At 26.6% G+C, this 20,384-nt stretch overlaps 2 protein-coding genes across 7 annotated transcripts in view; one reads left to right on the top strand and one right to left on the bottom strand.

Annotated features, from left to right (window-relative positions):
• The window catches only part of LOC136968886 (nesprin-1-like), an 83,669-nt gene that overhangs the window by 25,721 nt on the left and 37,564 nt on the right, over positions 1-20,384 (top strand). For 3 of the 4 annotated variants that reach the window (XM_067262946.1, XM_067262945.1, XM_067262944.1), the window contains 12 exons: positions 71-223; positions 1,884-2,048; positions 3,060-3,287; positions 6,739-6,939; positions 7,043-7,297; positions 9,195-9,401; positions 11,820-11,912; positions 14,169-14,312; positions 14,389-14,556; positions 17,119-17,418; positions 17,501-17,827; positions 18,604-18,924. In XM_067262946.1, the coding sequence (XP_067119047.1) occupies positions 71-223; positions 1,884-2,048; positions 3,060-3,287; positions 6,739-6,939; positions 7,043-7,297; positions 9,195-9,401; positions 11,820-11,912; positions 14,169-14,312; positions 14,389-14,556; positions 17,119-17,418; positions 17,501-17,827; positions 18,604-18,924 (2,562 nt within the window). The remainder of the gene's footprint in view (positions 1-70; positions 224-1,883; positions 2,049-3,059; positions 3,288-6,738; positions 6,940-7,042; positions 7,298-9,194; positions 9,402-11,819; positions 11,913-14,168; positions 14,313-14,388; positions 14,557-17,118; positions 17,419-17,500; positions 17,828-18,603; positions 18,925-20,384) is intronic. The other variant, XM_067262947.1, reaches the window with a different exon arrangement.
• Positions 4,935-20,384, bottom strand: part of LOC136968887 (uncharacterized) — a 75,080-nt gene continuing 59,630 nt past the window's right edge. Inside the window, exon 5 of one of the 3 annotated variants that reach the window (XM_067262950.1) lies at positions 4,935-4,994. In XM_067262950.1, the coding sequence (XP_067119051.1) occupies positions 4,947-4,994 (48 nt within the window). In that variant the 3' untranslated portion in view covers positions 4,935-4,946. Of the gene's footprint in view, positions 4,995-6,436; positions 6,602-8,693; positions 8,746-20,384 lie in introns of those variants that run through there. The other 2 variants (XM_067262948.1, XM_067262952.1) reach the window with 2 other exon arrangements.

The following is a 20,384-nucleotide window of genomic DNA, read 5'->3' as shown; positions in this document are numbered from 1 at the left end:
TACATTTGAAAACAAATATAGTTCTTTTATTAAAATATCGATTAAACTTACATTTATTTTATTTCTTTAGCAATTAATGAAGGATGTCAAACAATTAGAAAGTAGTGTGAAAAATCTTCAGGAAGAAACTTTGGATGAACAGTTATACGATATATTAAATGAAGTACAAAATAAAATTGAGGCTATGAAAATGGATCTGTTAGCCAGAGAAGATGCTGCAAAAGTAATTTTATTATATTAAATTAAATATTTAAAAAAAATTTAATTGTATAATTAATAAATAAGACTTTAATTATAATTATAGATGTTGATATTAAGAAAACCCAAAATTTATGAAGATTATAATATTTTAATTTAAATTTAAACACAAAAAAATGATGAATTTATTGTCTTTTATGCAATCAGATCATTGACAAGACTCTAAACATTTGTTCTCTCGACTGAAGAGAGAAGTGACTTGAAAATATTTTAAATTAAAAAATAAGTAGATTTCAAATAGAACTTTATTTGAACTTAAAGAGAAATTTAATTTGAAATTTTCTTTCAAATTAATTATTACATACTATATACATAAAAGAAAATTTATAACTAATGGAAAAATGCAATTATGAATACTAAATACACTCCAAAGAACCTTAATAATTGCATTAAACATTTTAATTTCTAACATTTTTGGCCATGTAGTAAAGTATGGCCAAAAACGTTATTATTTTATCTTATTTTCCACTTTAATTTCTATACTTTAGATTGGAGGAAAATGGTTTTTTAAGTTAATTCAACTTAAAAAATAATTCAAAAGTCATGATTCAATGCACAAAATTCTTTTTAATAAACTAAACACACTAAAAATTTTAACTAGTTTCTTTGTTAAAAATTATAAAGTTTTCTAGAGTTTTAAATACTCTTTAATGTGGGGTAAATGGGTATTTATATGGTAAATAAATAAAAAAAAATACCAAAATACACTAAGCCTGGTATAGAATGTGTTCAGTGACATTATGTTACAGAGGGTTACAAATTTCATCACTGTCTAATACTGTAACTCTTACAAACTAATCATAGATTACTAATTAGAAGATAGAAAGAAGGAATTATTGTATATATAAAATAAAAAATTATGGAATATCATACCCAAATATCAATGAGAATATATATATATATATAGGAGGTTTTATCCTTAGATCTTTTCGTACACGTGGCTTGGGTGAAAAACCCATTATCCTTTGTGTTCACTTTTTCTTTTGTATCTCAAAAGTCCTGTGTCGATGTGCTTCCAATAAAAATGGATTTTAAACTTTGACCAATTCTGTTCCACACACATGAAACCTCTCTTCCACACATGAGAAATGTTGCCAAATCCTTTCCTTGCTATCTGCCAGAACCAGTTTCTCTTCTTTCTACTTGCGACTATTCTCTTAGGTTACCCTCTTTCACACATTTGGCGAAGAAAAATAACAAAGAAACAGAAGACAGGAAAGGATAAATTATAAAAACTAAATAGAAAAATTGTAACTTGTAATAACACATTTCCACAATAAAATGGAAAAACATTCAAAAAATATTTAGGTTATTAAACTAATTTTGTGCATTAAATCAATATTTCTGGATTTTATGGAGGAGAATGATTTTAAAGCACGGTTTATCATCCCTTACAAACATGTTAATTTTAATAGTTTTGTGTCTTGAGATCGGAGACTGTCAGCAGAGGTGGTGATGGAAAGGGCATATTCCTCAAGATGAGGAAAGATAAAGGTCTGCAGACTACTGAAGTAGTCACTGATCTTACAGGCATAACACTAATAGAAGATAAATTGTATGTTAATTTTATGAATAGTATTAAATTTGCTAATAAACTGACATTATGCTCTTTTAATGTTCTTTAGAATCAATTGAAAGTTGCTGAAGAAACCAGACAGAAAGCTATGCACTGTATTACTTTTCTTAAGACGACGTATTCGTGGTTAACAAGTGTTTATTCAAATTTAACATCATGCACTATAGAATTTGTAACAAAACAAAAACAAGAAGAAAAATTGAAAGAAATGAAGGTAAACTATTAATAAAATTAAAAAATATCGCAAATATTTTTGTTTATATTAATAATAATAATAACAACTGTAATTGTACAATTGTTTGAATTATTTATTTAAAATGTATTAACTAAAAACACAGTAATCATAGAATAATACTAAAATAAAGCTTTTTGATAAAAACAAATTTCAATTAAAGTTAACTTTGTATTTATTACTATGATAGTAATGAATTTTCATTTTTGCCAAAATAACTTATTCAGTTTACAAAATAATAATCAATAAAATAAAACTAAACTATAGAATAAGTTACCAATTTAATCTGTTCTAACCAGAATTTCTTACCAAAAACATTCCTTAAATGAAAATAAGTTTGCTATTTAGTTAATAAGATACAATTCCTAGCTGTTATTCAGAATTTTGTTTGGCTTTGAGAAGTTTCATTAGATAAGTAAAAACTTGAAGAAGATAACTGTGACAGAAAGGATTTTCATCAAATGGAATACCATCAGAAATGACTGCTCCAAGTAAAATTGAATTAATTTGTTGTACTGTAGAGATGAAGTACTTATCAAAATGTATCATAAACAATTAAAAAATTTGTAAGCTAGGGAAATATTATTATTCTTACATTGTTTCTGCCTTTTTCATATTCTATTTTGGACAGGTTTTGCTGTAATAGAAAGAAATTTAACATGTTCACAAAGCCATAAACTAATTTGAATTTTTTTCTTTTATTATTTATTTAATTTATTTTTTAAACTTATTCCTAATTCATTTCTTAATGTTGCATTTTAGTTGTCTCCCTTTTATAATAAAGAAATTATTTTAATTAAAATGTAACAATAACATTTTTGCTTTTAAGTTAATTACTATTTATAATTTCATTAAAAATACTTATTTATGATTTTATGTGTAAACTATAAAAGAACATTTTCATAATAAATTTCACATGGAATTAGATTCCTTTACTTACTATCTTATGACATTTAAAATGTTTTTGATTGACTTATTTTATCTTTTCATCAGATTTTGAAATCACAGTTATTAGAACGAAAGGCACAGACAGAAGAAACAGCAGCATTTTGTCCCAAACTCGAAAAATATGAAGATACGGTCTCTTTGGCACAGGATATGAAAGAACAAATAAAAATGATTGAAGATGTTTTAGGAATGGAAAACAATTTAATAGATAAGAAAATAGAAAAGTTAGAAGATTTAATCTCCAAATTTGACGAACAAATACCAGTTGTTACGGTAAACTATATTAAAGCTTCTCATATTTCTTAATAACAATTTATTTATTATAATTCTTATATTAATTTTTATTTTTCTCCTTTTCAAATAAATCATTTAAAATTTCTTTGTTATATCATATGTATACTAGGAAATGTTATATGAAAGCATTCCAGATTTATACCTGTCACAGGCTAAACAATGATAACAGATAGGCAGGTTATAATTAATTAGATAATTAAAGAAAAATTATTTATTTGTAGATATAATGAAATTGCACAAATAAAAAGTTTTAAACTTATATAAAAATGTATCCAAAACATAGAATTAAAATGATTATAATGTTAGTTTAAACAGATTTTTACATTGTTTTATTCCCAAAGAGGTTCTTAGGCCCAAAACTATTAATTTGTTAAATTTTGTTGAATTTGGCATTTTATTTTTTTACCTGTAAAAATAACTTATAAAACTTACATATATTAATTACTAGCAGACCCAGCCACACGTTGCTGTGGCTGAAAATGTATCTATTATAAATATATAACACTTTCAAAAAATCTCTTCTCAGTGTACATTCTCTTGACGTACCCTATTAAAACAAATCAAAAACGTAAAGAAACCTCATCTAAAATAGTATAATAGAAGCCTAGTTCTTCACAATAAACCTTAATCCTGTCCCTCTCCCCTGGGGGGAATCGAAAAATCCCTTTTTAGAGTATATTCTGTTGACGATCTGCTTTAGTTCATCCAAATAATGCCTCACAAGTACTACTTGTAGTATTATTAATTAAATGCTAAAATTTGGCACTAGAGGCAGGTGTTAGGTGCCATCTCTTGCTAAATTTAATAATTATAATTAAATTAATATTTTAATAACTCATGTAGAAGGTTCTGGAAGAAAAGTATTGGACTGAAGTGGGATTCAAAACCACAACTCCCACTTACCATGCAGTGCCATTGCCAGTAATGCTCAGGGCCGGATAAAGGGGTGGGCAAGCCGGGCGACTGCCCGGGGCGCCAAATTTTGAGGGGCGCCGATATAAAAATAAAATATTTTTTTACATTCATTATTTTTTTAGATTTTATAAATTAAAATTGATCATTTTTCATGAGACATCGAAGCATTTTTTTAGCAAGCAATAAATTGTTTTTTCTTTAATAATACCAAATAAAGGTCACTTAAATTTTTTGAAAAATTTCAGGAAAAATGCCACGAAAATAACCACCAGAGGGCTTCTCACACAAGCCAGACGTATTCGTTGTGGAATTAATTAATTTTTATTATTTTTACGTTACATACACATTTTTTACACAGTTCTTTATTGTGTAATTTTGATTTTTTGCCTTTTTTTACTATTTTTTTTTATTTGCAGTAAATTTGTATATTCTTGTATGAAAGGGCGCCAAATTTTGTTTTGCCCGGGGCGCTCAAAACCCTAGAACCGGCCCTGGTAATGCTACCAAGATTTTTGTCCAATTTTCACTTCCAGAACTTATTAATTTAGATATAATCATGCTCAGTTACTAATGGCACCAGCTGGAGATAACTTAGTGCCTACAGCCTGTACTGGCAACACGATTGCATGGTAAGCAGTTGTGTTGCTAGTATAGGAAGTTTGCAGGTTTGAGTGAAAATAAAGATAATTTTGTTTTACCTTTTAACTAAAATTTCTCCCTTTGCTAATTAGAAACCACACCAGTATAACAAGTCCTCTTCATAAACAAGGTCTATGTGGACAATATAAAAATAAAATTAGAGTAAGAACAATTTAAATCAACTGCTGTAGATGCTACACTTTCAGTTTTTATGTAGTAGGGAATAATGTAAAGAATTCAAAAAAAATATTATATGTCAGAAAGACATTATATAGGCCAAACAAATAGCAGAGTTTAGTAGGAAAGTCACAAGTGGAAGTTTCAGCTATTTAGAATGTAGTGAAACTACTATCTTCAATTACAGATTCTAAAATAATCTTAATTAAAATGTAGATCATCTTCTAAATAAATAATCCATGTAATTTGTGAATATATATTTACAGTGTGTGCGATTTTTGAGTAAATTTCTGGTTATTTTAATAATTCAAGACAGCTTAATTATCATATAATGATTACATATTGGTGTGTGTCTAATAACTTCCTTTAAAGAATCAATGACTCATAGAACCAAGCCATTTTGATTTTATTAATTTGTTTTCAACATAGCTAACAATATGTTAAAAAGTTTTTCAGATACTAAATGCTTTGAAATTTATCATAAATGAAATAAAATAGAGTTTGCACACAACATATTTTACATTATATTTACCAGACATTATAATTATAAATACATAACGTTAGATGGCAGTTGTGCATCCAAACCTGTTATGTTGTAAAAATATAATAAACAATTTTAAATTTTCTAATCTGATCTAGGATATGATCTTTCATCAGCTGTATACTACAGAATTTAAACCTAAGGGTGTTTGTATAAACATCAAGTATTTTCTATTTAAATTTTACATAAATTTATTTATAAATAATAAACTCACTCCAAACTATCTCGGTTTAAAACAAAATGAATATTCTACCACAGCTCTTCTTTGCTGCTTCCCCTGTCTTTGCATACATTGAATACTTCTTGTAGAAGTTTCAATCATTCTAATTTGGTAAATCTAAATCTAGTTTTTTTTATTCTGGTCATAATTAACAGATGATAACTAAAAGCAAAATTGCAAACATACATACGAAGCAAAGACAATACGTCAGACAAACACCGAGCACGTTCTTATGCGTGCATACATAACGACGACGATGCATTAACATCAATAAAGGATCAAATACGATTGGTTTCACAATATTATAAAATAAACTTCTAACGTAAAACTTTTCTTTTGCTTATACTGGTACGTTATATATAAAGTTATAATAGATATTTTATAACATAAAATACGTCGTGTGCAAACTCTATAAAATTACAAAAATTTGCAAGTTCTTAAGTTAGCAAATTTTAATTTATTTAATGTAAATATAATTAAACAGTAAATAAATATTAGAGTTGAACAATCAAATTTATTATTATACTGGATGAAATTAAAATATCTGGAAAGATAATTGATACAAATATTAAAGAATTCATATTTTCTTCTTACTCTTTATGCCTTGTGGGCACTAAGAGAGCCCTTTAATCAAACCCATTGAGAGTTCAGCCAGGCCCCCAATGTGGCAGCTAGTGGTTAGGGATAATCCTGACATATCCAGGATGGACATTCCCAAAAATTTCCTGGGGATTTTGATCTATTCAGATTCATTTCCAGGTCTCCCTGAGAGGTAGACTCACACCCTAACTGCTTGATCATCTGGCCATCAAAGAATGCATATAGGAAGTAAAAATTGCATCAATTGCAAATTGTTTTTAAATATTCATAAATAATCTTTAAATATTATTTTTTTGCTTTAATTAAATTATTTATCTTAAAAGTTTTTTAATTGATAGGAATTGGAAGAAAGTATCATTATTCAAGAAGATCTTTTAGATTCATTACAAAGTGCAGCTTCTTCAAATCAGGAAGAGGCATATAGCAGTGAGTTTGAAAGTATGATGATATCAAAACAAGTAGAACTTTGTTCTTCATTTATATGTTATAATGATATCAGATATAAAACTAATAAAGAAACAACAGAAAATATAGACAAAGTAAGTTATATATGATTATATTATTAAAGGCTTATATACTATATTGTAAATAAACCTTAATTATAATCTCTATATTATTTTGATTTTTTTCTTTGCATATTAGAACATAACTGCACAAATTCCAGAAGTTCTTTCATTGCAATTAACATTTGAAGAACAAAATATTTTATCTAATATAGAAAGAAGAATGCAAATATTTAAAAATATTCTTGCAGCTGATAATAGAGAGTCTTCTTTACACATATTTATAATAAATTTTGTGATTATTATTGAAACTATTGCAAAATATTTTGAAATTATTAATCGTTACTTGAATCGAACATTGACAAATTCTGAAGAGCATCTTCAAGAATATAAGGTAAGTTTAAACATAATTTTTATATTTGTTATTTATAAACTTTAAATAATAAAAAAAGGTAATAAAGTTTATAAATGATTAGTATAACAGGTTTATTTTAAATTTACTTAATTAATGTAAGATACAATCTGTAGGTTATATTAGTGAAATCTTAAACAGGAACTATAAAGATCTTATACCAAAAATAGTAGTACAAATGGTCTAGAATAGTCTGGAAAGCAAATCATCACCTTAAATTGACTACAGTTTATATGTTCATTTTTTCTTCATCTCCAGGAGAATTTTTTCTTATTCTCCATTTACGTTCATGCATTGATACAAATAATGATGTTGATGAATGAAAATAAAATATTATGTCATACAAAAACTTACAATAAAGATTTGATTTTACCAATGTTTACTTATAAAATTTTGTATTATTCTTATTATATTTAATAATATAATAAGAATAATTTAAGGATAATATTTTTATCTGTGTAATGATAGCTATTTTTATGCAATGTTTTAAATATTCAATTAAGATGAATATAGCTGCATTTGGAAAAGTTTTGAAGAAATATTTTGTATCGAGCACTTTTTGATATAAAACTACTGGTTAATAACAGTTGTCTTTATTTGATCCATAATATATCTGACTGGGGTGACAACCAACACCAAAACTAACTCAGACAAATACAAATAAATTTGTATTTTCTTTCTTGCCACCCTCTTGTGATATATTGTGACAAGGAAGGTTACAACAAAATGAAACAAAATAATAAATGCATTTACTGTAATTTCCTACCTATAATTTTGCACAAATAATTTTTTGTTGACTAAAAACTTCATTACTACATAATCTACAGTAGTGTAATATCTACAAGAGAAAATTTCATTTGCAAAAAGTTTATCATATAATTTGTCCATGTTCTCTTCATTTATTTGCTTTCTTTGGACACAGTTATAGTATTAGGATTTTCTTTATGGGAGGGCAGACTGTTGTTTTAGTGGAATAGGTGGTATTTGCATATTTTATCATCAAAGAAACTAATTTTTAAAATTTAGAAATTGGTTTTCAGTAGACATAAAAGTGGAAAAATCATTTAATGAGAACATTACTTGGCAAACAAGTAATTCATATTTAAAGAAACCACCTCAATAATGGTCGGTATAGGTAGACTTGAATAAATTATTTCAGGATGGATGGATGGATGGATGGATGGATGGATGGGCAAGGATATTTTAAGATGGGCTAGTGCCCACTCTTGCCTAATCTGGTGCCATCCAAGTTTGTGCATTAGCAAGGATATTTAATAATTAAAAAGAAAGATACCTAAATCTAGGAAAGAAATTAAACAATTCAATTTACAGTTGTACAATGAAAGTTTAAAGTGCAAAAATTATAAAATAGTTAGTTCTCAATTTATGACTTACTGACTTGTGATAACCCATACTTATGACAGCAGAAACTAGTATATTAAAAAATAATTTTTAAGTTTCAACAATTGATTATACTTGCTAACTACATAATATAACAATTTAAATATTAAATGCAATTTTATAACAGGCAATAAATACGTAATATATAATAATATATTGTAATTTATTTATCAGATTGGTGTCATTACAAGGTCTCAAAATAAAAAATGAAATTAACTTTTTGCAGAATTGCTAAGTTCAGGATTATCATTCTAATGCCATTGCTAGTTTTTGATGTTATGGAAAGATTGTTGTAGATTACAGTGTCTTATCCATACCATCAAAGTTGAAGGTTTCTAACACAATCTGCAGATCATACAATGGAAATTACATAGTTTTTATATCTTATATGTTAAGATATAAATGTATATTAATATATATTAATACAATTAAAATATAAATTATATATATATACACTGTACATTGTTTTTTTTAACAGATTATTGAAAATAACCTCTCTCAAATTGAACAACATATCATTTTCTTAATGTCAGCAATGGAAATGAATTTAATTGAAGAAGATACAAAAGGAAAAATGATTCAGTGCTTAACTTTGATACAAGAACATTATCTATGTATAAGAAGTGCTTTGAAAAATAAGATTCAAATGATGGAAGAAGAAATAAATGCTATAAAATCTGTTGGAGTAAGTCTAATTTAAAAATAAATGTAATAGAATCTCAGTTATCTGAAGTAAATGGAATCAATAGGTGGTTAATGAGTATCAGATAATACAAAAAACAATAGGAGAAAAGATAAAATAAATCTTAAATTTAGTGGAAATCAGTTTATTAATAATTATTCTATTGAAAGAATTATTCCCCCATTTTTTCTTTTTACTTGCTCTGTTGCTCAAATAAGAAGAAAGTACAATTGAAAAAATAAAATATATTAAAGAGCATGTAGTAAAAATATAAATCACTAGTAAGGATGAATAAACTAATTTATGATAATATATGATACATTGATATATAAAACAATAATGGGAAGGAACAATAACTTTGATACAAGAACATTATCTAAGTAATACTATAAATGCACATACAGAATACAACACTAAATAGTAATGTTTGCTATTTAGTGCAACGTATTATTTACTGTACATAATGCAATACTGTTATTTACAGTGCAGGGTGAATATAGTTGTTTATTGTGGCAATAATATGACAATGTTGAGTAAATGTCAGATAATTGAGATTTTATTGTAAAATAAAAAAATTATTACATATAAGATTTAAAAATTGCAGTGTATTTTATTGAAATCGACTATTTTAACTCTTTTTGTAGTCATAAATTCATCAAAGTTGTTATCTTTTTAATATTTTGAATTTTTATGCAGTTTTGTTTTCCCCTTATAAAGCTATGATTATCCATTTAATTGCAAATATATAGTTATTTGTTAGAATTTTAATTGTTTAACTTGATTTTCATATGAAGATTTAAAAATCTTTGTACATCCAGTAAACAAAATACTTTTAATTACAAAGAGAAAGTGTGAGGATACAACATTTTAAGTTATTACAATAGGTATTACTAGGCTAAATAAAACATAAGAAAGATTAAGAACATAAATGGAAAAATAATATTTTAAATTTATTTATTTATTTAAATATTATTCAAAAATATTAAAATACTAAAGGAAAAAATCCTATAACTATCAGTGGCTTCGTGAGGAGAGGTGTAAGGGTGTATATTATAATGTCAAAAATAACATTATTAACAGAGAATGAAAATTTTAACGAGCTATAATATTAGGATTATTATTATTATAATAATTAATTAAAAGCTGTTTTAATTGTTAGAAATGTTTATATTTTAATATATTAATAAATCTTTCCTGTCTTTTGATCATATAACAAAAAAAAAATTGAAATTTTTGTTTTTCCTCCCTGTCTTTTAATTGTTGGTCTTTTACACCAGACTAAGTATATATCATATTCACAAACATTTTTATTCATTTCAGTAAGTAAAATATTATAATTAGAGATTATTAAAAATTCTATATTAAAACTAGAAATTTTCCCATCAAGCATGATGGAATACTTTTTTGTGAGTAAGTAGAGATCAAAAAATTGAAAAGAGTAGCGATTTCAAGAAATTCAAGAAGAGCTGCTAATATTCATTGGAATTAAGTAGTTTATACTCGAGTTTGATGTTGTGATGCTGTTTCTGCAGTCCTTGACAAAGCCATTCTTATTTGATGTTGCTCAAGTTGGACTTTACGATCTTCGGGGGTCTTGGTTGTTGTTATTCCTTTAGATCTAGAATTTACCTGAACAATTTTACTCTTAAGCTTTCTCCTAGGCATTTTTTTCCGACAAAATGGCGAGTCTTTTTAATTCCACGTTGATAAAACAAAGATGAATTATATGTACAGTATATTAATTAGAAGAGTGATAACACTTTCTAAATAATGGGCTCATTAGATTGTTACTTCAATTGGATAATAGAGCATCATGTGGTCACTATAAAAAGATTTTTTTTAAATTTGTTATAGAAGTGATACGATGTGGCTATCTTTTTATAAAGTTTACATTTTAAATTTAATGAAGTTTAAAAATGCAACTTAAAGGAAATTCCCTTTTTGAGCATGAATGTCATAAGGTCACTGCAATGTAAGAGCAACCATCGGTCCCAAATTGATAAAACATTTATTCTATAGCTAATATTTTCACAAAATAAGTAGCCTATACTTTCCATCAGAACATAAGACAAATATAACCAAAATTTTAACTGGATTGGACAAAAATTGTAGAAATTATAAGAAATTCACACACAGACACAGCACACAATCATTTTTATATTAGTAATAATATATTTTGGTAAAATTTTAATTAAAAACTAAATGATATGTTAATATAAGTGATAATTGTATATTTGTATTTAAACAGAAGTAAGTATAGTAAGTCTTTAAATTAATTTGCTTACTATGTTTGACAGTTCTTAAATTCGAAACGTTACTAAATAATTTATAACATTCATTTAAATGAATTTTTAAAATCATTTGAACTTTAAATATTGATTTAATGAATGTAATAAAAAACATTATTTTATTTTTTAACAGGATGAATTGGAACATTTTCAATTGGAAATTGATCATAATAAAGAAAAGATACATTGTGATTCATTACCCAATGAAAAATTTATAGTTTTAAAAGTAATTAATTTTTATATTTTAATATATTAATACATTTATCTTTATCTGTACTTCCTTTTCTGTCTTTTTATAATATAACAAAAATATTTGTTCTTGTTTACTTTGTTACCCATTAACAATGAAATGTGTACATGTAATCCAGAATTAATTACTGAAAAACATTTTTAATTATTTAGAGTAAAATTTTGTCAAATTAATTTATTAATCAAGAAGTTGTTTAAATATAGAAACAAATCTTTTTTTAATATTACATATTATTTTGTGGACTCATTAGTGTTGTTGAGAAACACCTAGACGACTTAAGTACAGTTATATTCTTTTTATTATACCAAAAATTTTCACACGATATGAGATTATAACAGCAATTTGTATGAACGTAGAGGTCGGCACATAGACTACAATGAGGGACGAGCCAAAAGAAGTAGGTTACAGTTCTTGTGTCCCCTAATTTATAGCTCCAGGAAGTAGGCGTACTCCCAGAAGCAATTTATTTTAAAATACTGTTAATCAACTACAAGTATTTCTTACACTTTCAATTTGTATATTCTCTAGACAAATGTAATGAGATCATTGAACCACAAATGCTATTATTTTTTATTTAATTGAATGAAGCAGCATGATATTTACTTGGTAATAGACCTATATATATATATATATATATATATGCAGCAAGCAGCCAGCCTGCTTGCACTAACATGATATTTTGTATCGAAAAATTTTAATTATTTGTTATATAAGCTGTTTATTATTGGTTTTAGATACAATTAAAATTTTTGCTTTTGCTTTTAATTATTAAAATAAAATAAGTCTGTTAAATTGATATATTAGTTATATAAATGAATATATTATAGCATCACTTACATAAAAATCTTTTGAAACTAAAAAAAATTGTATACAACACAAATTAAATGCCAAATTTATATTGTAAATATAAATAAAATTCACATTTTTAACTAAAATTGTTCAAAAACAATTCCATTAGAGTGCAAAGAGTTAAGTGATAGTGTACAAAACACTCAAAAAATAATAATAAAAAATGTTATCTTAATAATTTTTGATTCCAACTTATACTGTATATATAATTCAGCATATTTATAAACATAATCATTTTATTATTCCCTATTACAAATAAATCAAGACTGTTACAATACAAATAATCTTTTGAGATGTCAACAAAACTTTGTAATTAGGATTTACTTCTTAATTCATATTACATACACATTAAAAACTAAGCACAAACAAGGGATATTCATCAATAAATCTTAGTTCAGAATAAAAGAATGAAAATACAATAATAGACTTAAGAAAGATGACAGCTTTAACATCTTTTGCAGTTTTAACTAATTCTGTTGTGAAATTAGGAATAATATATTTGTTAATTTTATAAAGATGTAAGCATTTTGGAAAAAATTAAGTGCCTTAACATTAGGTACACTTTCACTGCGTGAATATCGTTGTTTAATGAGGATAATTAATCTTGACTTACATGTTAACATTCCATAGTCTTTATTTTCTTCATACTTATATATTTATAAAATAAATTAGGACAATAATACATAAATGTAACTAATGAAAAATAAATTTTCAGACTCCTTGAAGTAACTGAAATTATTAAATAACTTTTTCATTATCTAGAATATGAAAAAATCAAGTCAATGTGACAAAAGATTTGAGTATATGATTATATATCATATACTCAAATATATGGTAATTTTTATATGTTGCCAATAATAATACCTTTTATATTTTAACATAGCTCAAATTGATAGTTTAGAATATTCTTTCAATTTTTAATATTGTTTTTGTAAATGAATTTAGAGTAAATAGAACAGTAGAACATAAATAGAATTAGTTCTGTTTATGTTCTACTGTACAAGTATGCAGCACTTAATGACAGGGATATGTTTCAAGAAATACATCATAGAGTGTACTTAGACAAACCTATATGGTATAATCTGCTACTTATATATGCTATATGTAACATAATGATAAGTACTTATGTATCTAAACATAGAAAAGATACGGGTAGGTATGGATTTTTAAGCTTTATTTTGATTTTACAGGAACTTCCATCATATATACAGTCAGTCATTAAGTGGCACATACCTGTATGTCATTTATGTGTATAATCTCATGATGGCTACTGTAATAATTTTTTTATAGTAAAACGTTAATAATTTTTAAGATTTTAATTCTGTAATTAGGATATATTTAAATTAAATTACTTCACAATATTAAGCACATATATTTATACAGGAAACTGAAAACACAATATGCAATCAAAAGGAGAAATTATTGAATATAGAAAGAAATTTTCAACAATTACCATTACAGACTGTGTGTAATTACGCACCACAATTTTATCAACTTTCCGAAAGTCTTCAAAATTTGCAGATTCAGGTATGTGGAAACTGATTTGCGATATAAAAATTCAGAATCTTTAGTCAATACATCATATTTTTTTCTCTTTTTATAGGTTTGTGAGGATGTCAATATTATTGACAGGCAGTTATCAATGGAAAAAAGTTATTTACAAATAGCAAACCAATTAATGAACTTTTTAGAATTTGGGAAAAGTTGGCTTCATTTAGAACTGACAATTTCTGACATAGATGAAATGAATCAATACCTAAATGAATATAAGGTAAATTTTAAAAAATTTTCTAGTTATACAGTAGAAAAGTTAACCATCTTAAAGATATTTAATCACATTAATAAAATGACTCCACATCAGTGGCGTGCTGTCCTTGGAAGTGGTGGAAACGCCACCTCCCTGGTATTTTCTAAAAAATAAATACATGTTGTGCGATTATTTCCATATTTTAACGTATTTTGGATTAATTGAAATTAATATTTTATTATAACTGCATTATGTATCTTATTACAAATTTCTATACATGTGAGAAAAACGATAAGATTGATATTGTAATTTAGAATACAAATTCGTATATGCATATTCTCAATGAAAGTGCTGTACGAATACGGGACAGCTTCCAGGGGAAAAATATTTGAATGGTGTAAAGCAACCAGATTATAGGCATGTGTGCATGCACTTTACAGAGCACCAAACTCGTGCGGTTTAGCTCGTGGATGCTACACACCAAAATGCTTCCAATAATTCTATCCAGAACCGGTTCTGGACTGTTAGCTGCCTGCCTGCTAGATATTTGGCCACCTTCACCCCATTATATGAATCGCGAGTAGATTTATAACTTACCAGTAAACTCCTATTGGTTGGGGTATGTTTTTATGATAATTCTGGATAGTTGACAGGAGTTTAAAAAAATCCATTAAAATATTTGATATATTTATTCTGCTCTCCCATCTTGTAGTACTTACAGATTTCAATGTTAAATTAGTAATATTACGATTTAGTAGTGTTGCCACCTTTTGAAAATCACTGACCCAGATGGCAGGTCTGGTTTGTTCGAACACAAGTCCCTGACACATGCGCAATGTCATTTCATGTGCCATGCGAAGAATAACATGCATGCCAGTTCTAAACCAGTTAGGACTTGTGGTGTAGGAGTAACTTAAATTAAGAAGTGAAATAACTTGGCTTTACAAGCAGAAAGAAGCAAAAAAAAAAAGTCAACAGGATTTCTACAAAATCCTGGACAACATTAATAGTTAACCCAGACAATGAATTAAAAACTGGACAGGTGGTAACACTACAATTTAGTATGTCCCATCTATAAGGGGATGCAGGAAAAAACATGTACAATTTTTGTACACTGTTAAAAAATTAACTGTTACTTTGGCAGCATCATTTACAACTAAATTTAATGAATGAGATGCATAAGGTACAAATTTAATAATTTATATTCCTTAAATTTACAATCTATGTATCCATTGTCATAAAATTGTCTTTCCACTTTTTTCCCAAGACTATAATATTCAAGTACAAAGTAACCAGTTTCAACTCATTTCTACTTAACAAGTAGTTAAATAATTAAGAGATTAGGGAATTAGGGACATAAATAAAACCCTGCTGAAAGAGCAGGAATTTTACTTAAAAGCTTAACTGAACCAATCTCTAGCCAAGTACAGTGGGGACTGATTTCTTTGTAATATTAGATGTAATAAAGATAGAAATTTTTCCAGTTCAATGAGAGTGACTGAAAAGTTGTAAACTTTGGAAAATTCTGTGGAGACCTGGTCGTAAAAGGAATTGGTTAGAAAACAAATGACAGACAATCTATTAACATTAGTAAATAATATAAAATAAATATTGAAAATTATAACAAGATAGTTACAGCTAATAGTTATAGTAAAGATATTACATCTATTAATTTAGATATATGTTTTTTATCAAAGCAAGAATTGGCATTTAGAGGGAATCTATTGAATCTAATAACAGAGGTAATTATATTGAACTTGTTTATTTATTAAGTACGTCAGATAATCTATTAAAAATACATTTAGAGAAGTCTACAGGTTTTACTAGCTTATTGAACAAACGAATACAAATGGACCCTAGACCATCACTGATGCGAAATTAACTGATTGCCCCTGGAAGTTGACTTCTTACAGAAACACAGCTTCCCTATCATCAAATGTCACGGCATGCCACTGCTCCACATTAATTAATAAAAATGACTCAGTTGTTCAGAATTACTTAATGTATCTTTAACAATGGTATCTTTTAAAAAAAGATTACTAACATTTTCAACCCAGTTAATGGGCAATCCTCAAAAACACTTGTCTCTTGACTGTCTACACCTGAGGATGGCTTATCAACCATGTTGAAAATGTTTGGTATTTTTTAAAAAAAGAGCACTTTGTTAAAGGTGCATTAAGTAATTCTTTTAAATTAGTACATCATGTTTATTAGCATGTTGGTCTTGTGACAATATTATAACAGCAGTAATGATGATGATGATAAATAATCCATTAGATTTATATATGAAAATTAAAGTTTATTTATATAATAACATCAGCTCTTTAACCTCATTTGATTGATTATAACCAAATGCTCTGCAAATAATTGGACTATTTTTGGACTAATTTAATAATAGCCTAAAAAATTAATTTAAAAATAGACTGACTATTCAGCAGATCATTTAGCTTTAAAGTTTACCTTTACTAAAAGCTTTTTACTTATGAAAATAAAAATATTTTCAAATAAAAATCAACAAACTTTTATAGAATGTTGAACATATGTTTAACTTAAATTAATAACATATATGATTTACTATATTTACAGATATTTTTCCAGAATTTTCACTATTTACTGGCATTATTAAAGGATATGTATTGTCATCTCTCGGATTCTTTTCAAGTTCATCAGAAGAACAGGCATAATGAATTACTGAATGAAGCATCAGAAATGTTAACAAGAGCTATTGATAAGGGACAACAATTAGAACAGTGTGTCTTAAAATGGAATGAGTTACTATATCTTCTGAATGTTAGCTCCGAGTGGTTGAACGATCAGAAAGATTCATTAAAAATGGAAAAGACTAAGCATAAAGGAAAATTGGAAGAATATATTTTATTTTTTAAAGTAAATCTTTTTTATTGTTTCTATTTTTTTAAATGACATTTTTGTAAATAGTTTGCTAATCTGTTTTATTTTTACTTTTTAGAGTATTCAATCAGATATTCAAAACCACTTACCTCAAATTAAACTGATTGAAAAACTCATTTCATCAATTAGAAAAATGATAAAAAATCATACTTTAGAGGATGAAGTTCATAACCTTCTTACAAACTGGAAATCATTTATCAAGGATGTAGATGAAGAATTTTCTCTAATAAGTAATTTCGAAAGTCAGTGGAAAGCATTTGAAAATGATTTGAAAGAACTTGAAATATGGATTACAAATTCAGAGAAACTGATACCACAGTTTGACGAAATTAAGAATTTTGAAAATGATACAGCCGCTCTTATCAACTGCATAAAAGATATTGTGGTAAGTTTTTTATTGTAGTATAGAAGTATAAATAATATAATAAAAACCAGAAATAAATTGCCTCGAGCGGTGGGGTCGTCGTTCCCTTTTATAGAGAAATTGACGGCCAATTGTTTTTGCTCCTGATGCGGTCATATTCTTAGTAAATTTCCATCTACAATAAACTAAGCATTTGCTGAATAGGAGGAAGTTGAAGCAAGATGCATAAATTGATAAATTTTTATCGTTCTTTTTATTTTACCAAATGTTCCCAAATATTAATTAAAATATTACTTTAAATTTTTGTTAAAATAGCCATTTCTTTTTTTAAATTAAACCATTCCCTAACTCCAGATTCTCACACAGTCCAATAAAGGATGTGTGACTGTCTATTTGTAAATGATAGAAATGGGCCTACTTACTTTTGATTTGGAATATACAAAAAATTTTTGGCCCACTTACCTATAACTTATGTGCAATTTGGCATCACTATTATAGCAGAAATGAGATGGTTAGGAAAATTGTTTCAAGTGCTAAAATCTTTTTTTTTATTGTAATTAATTATAATTTTGCTGTATAAATATTGTATAGCATTGTTTTCACAGTTACGATTATGTTTTTTCTTGAAATTTTTTTGTAATTCAAATATTTTAATGTTGTACTTATTTTTCAATTATAAATAATAAAAATGCCTTTTTAATATTTAAAATTTTAGTTTTCATAATATAAAAAGTATTTATTAAGTGTATCTTGTAATGCACATTAATATTTTGTTACTAAAAATTTATTTGATTTAGAAAATCCAAACAGAACAAGAAAATAAAGAGTCATTCTGGCAGCAGATTCGACAGTCACTTCAAATGGCAATTACATTGGAAATTTATGAGACGGAATATGGGCAACTTCTGACAAAACAGTTAGACGATTCCTGGTCTCAACTTTCTGAAGCATTATTATTGGCACGTAGCACTGCTTATAAATATTTGCTACAATTACCTGGTTTTGAATTGGTTTCAAACTTGTGGACTTGGATAGAAGAAATACAAAAAATTCTAGAAGAAGAAGTGGACGATATAACTTCTTTCTCTGATTCAGAAATGTTGTTAATGAAATATCAGGTATGAAATTTTATTTTAAATTTAAGATTAATATATTTTTAAGTATTGGACTGTTTCTTTAACACTTACAAATTATTCAAGAAAATTCTATAAACTCAAATAAAGAAAAAACACTTGGTTTTTTTCATGTTAAATAAATGATATTTTTAATAACTCAAACGTTTTCAATATTTCAAAATATTATCTTCAGGAAGACAACAAATGAAAGAATATGTGAATTGCAACATATTTAAAATTTAACAATTTGTACCATAGTTTTGTGGATTTCCTGGCATGCCACTCAGGGAGACTGGCATGCTGGAAATCCCAGGGTTACCGGCATGCCAGCTAAACTGTGACTAAAATTAATCAGATCTATCAAAACTAGTTTTTAAATAAATGTGAAAGAAAACATACTTCTGAGTACAATAAAATAATGACATTGTAATTTGACTGATGGAAGAGAATGTTTGTTTACGGAGCAATAAAACAATTAGCAGCTTATTTACATTATTAGTAGTAATAGTTTATGTGGGCTGCACTGACAGTCAACCCTGAAAGATAACATTTTCCTCTCAAATTTCACACAGAGAGATGTGTTAATTGGTATAAGTTTTGATAATTTAGTGAGTTTCTGAAATTTGATGTGTATTTTTGTGTTTCTGCATCAAATTAGAATAAAATAAACAAAGTACTTTCGGTATTCCATGAGTATTTTACATTGTTAGAAAGAAGACAAAATGCAGAAATTAAACATATTATCATAATTTATGATGTAATGTTGACAGTTTCACAATTTTAGAATAAAAATTGGCATCTGAGTTTCACATGCCCTCTGGAGAGGGATGTAGAACCTCACTTAAACTGGCATGCTGGTTTTTACCATACAAAAATATCTGATTTCATGGTCTCCCAAATAGACCAACATGCCAGATAATCCATGAAATATGGTATATATTTAAAGTCAAAAATCAAATATTGCTGGGATTCTTTACTCACTCCATTTAGGTAAAACAGAAATTAATGATTAGAAAGAATTGTCTTTAAGATAAATGAAATTACTGGCACAACTTTGACTATTATAAACTTTATTTAATAATATAAAAATTTCTACGAAAATTTATTTGCAATGAGATTTAAACTCATAACTTCTGCAAATTTGTGTTATTTTTTAATTATAACATCAGAATGCTTTGAAATAAGCCCTGCTCTCAATGTAAAAATGTAAAACAAATATGAACAAATATATTAGGTTTTGTAATTTCAGATAATCTGCCAGATTATTTATTGTGCTACATAAAGGCTAATTTAATAACTAGAAATAAAGCAATTTGGCTAGAAGTAGGCAGTTAGGCTGTCGTCTCATAATACATTTAGTCAAATCATTTTATTTCTAATTACTAAATTAGCTTTTACATATTAAAAATATAAAAATATATTGAAGATACAAAACCATCCCCAGAGGATAGTTTTAACCATTT

Source organism: Centruroides vittatus, unplaced genomic scaffold (assembly GCF_030686945.1).
Source record: "Centruroides vittatus isolate TY-2023 unplaced genomic scaffold, ASM3068694v2 contig_165, whole genome shotgun sequence".
In the NCBI taxonomy this organism is placed as follows: domain Eukaryota; kingdom Metazoa; phylum Arthropoda; class Arachnida; order Scorpiones; family Buthidae; genus Centruroides; species Centruroides vittatus.
Note: the sequence above shows the minus strand (reverse complement) of the source record. Positions and strands in the feature narration are given on the sequence as shown.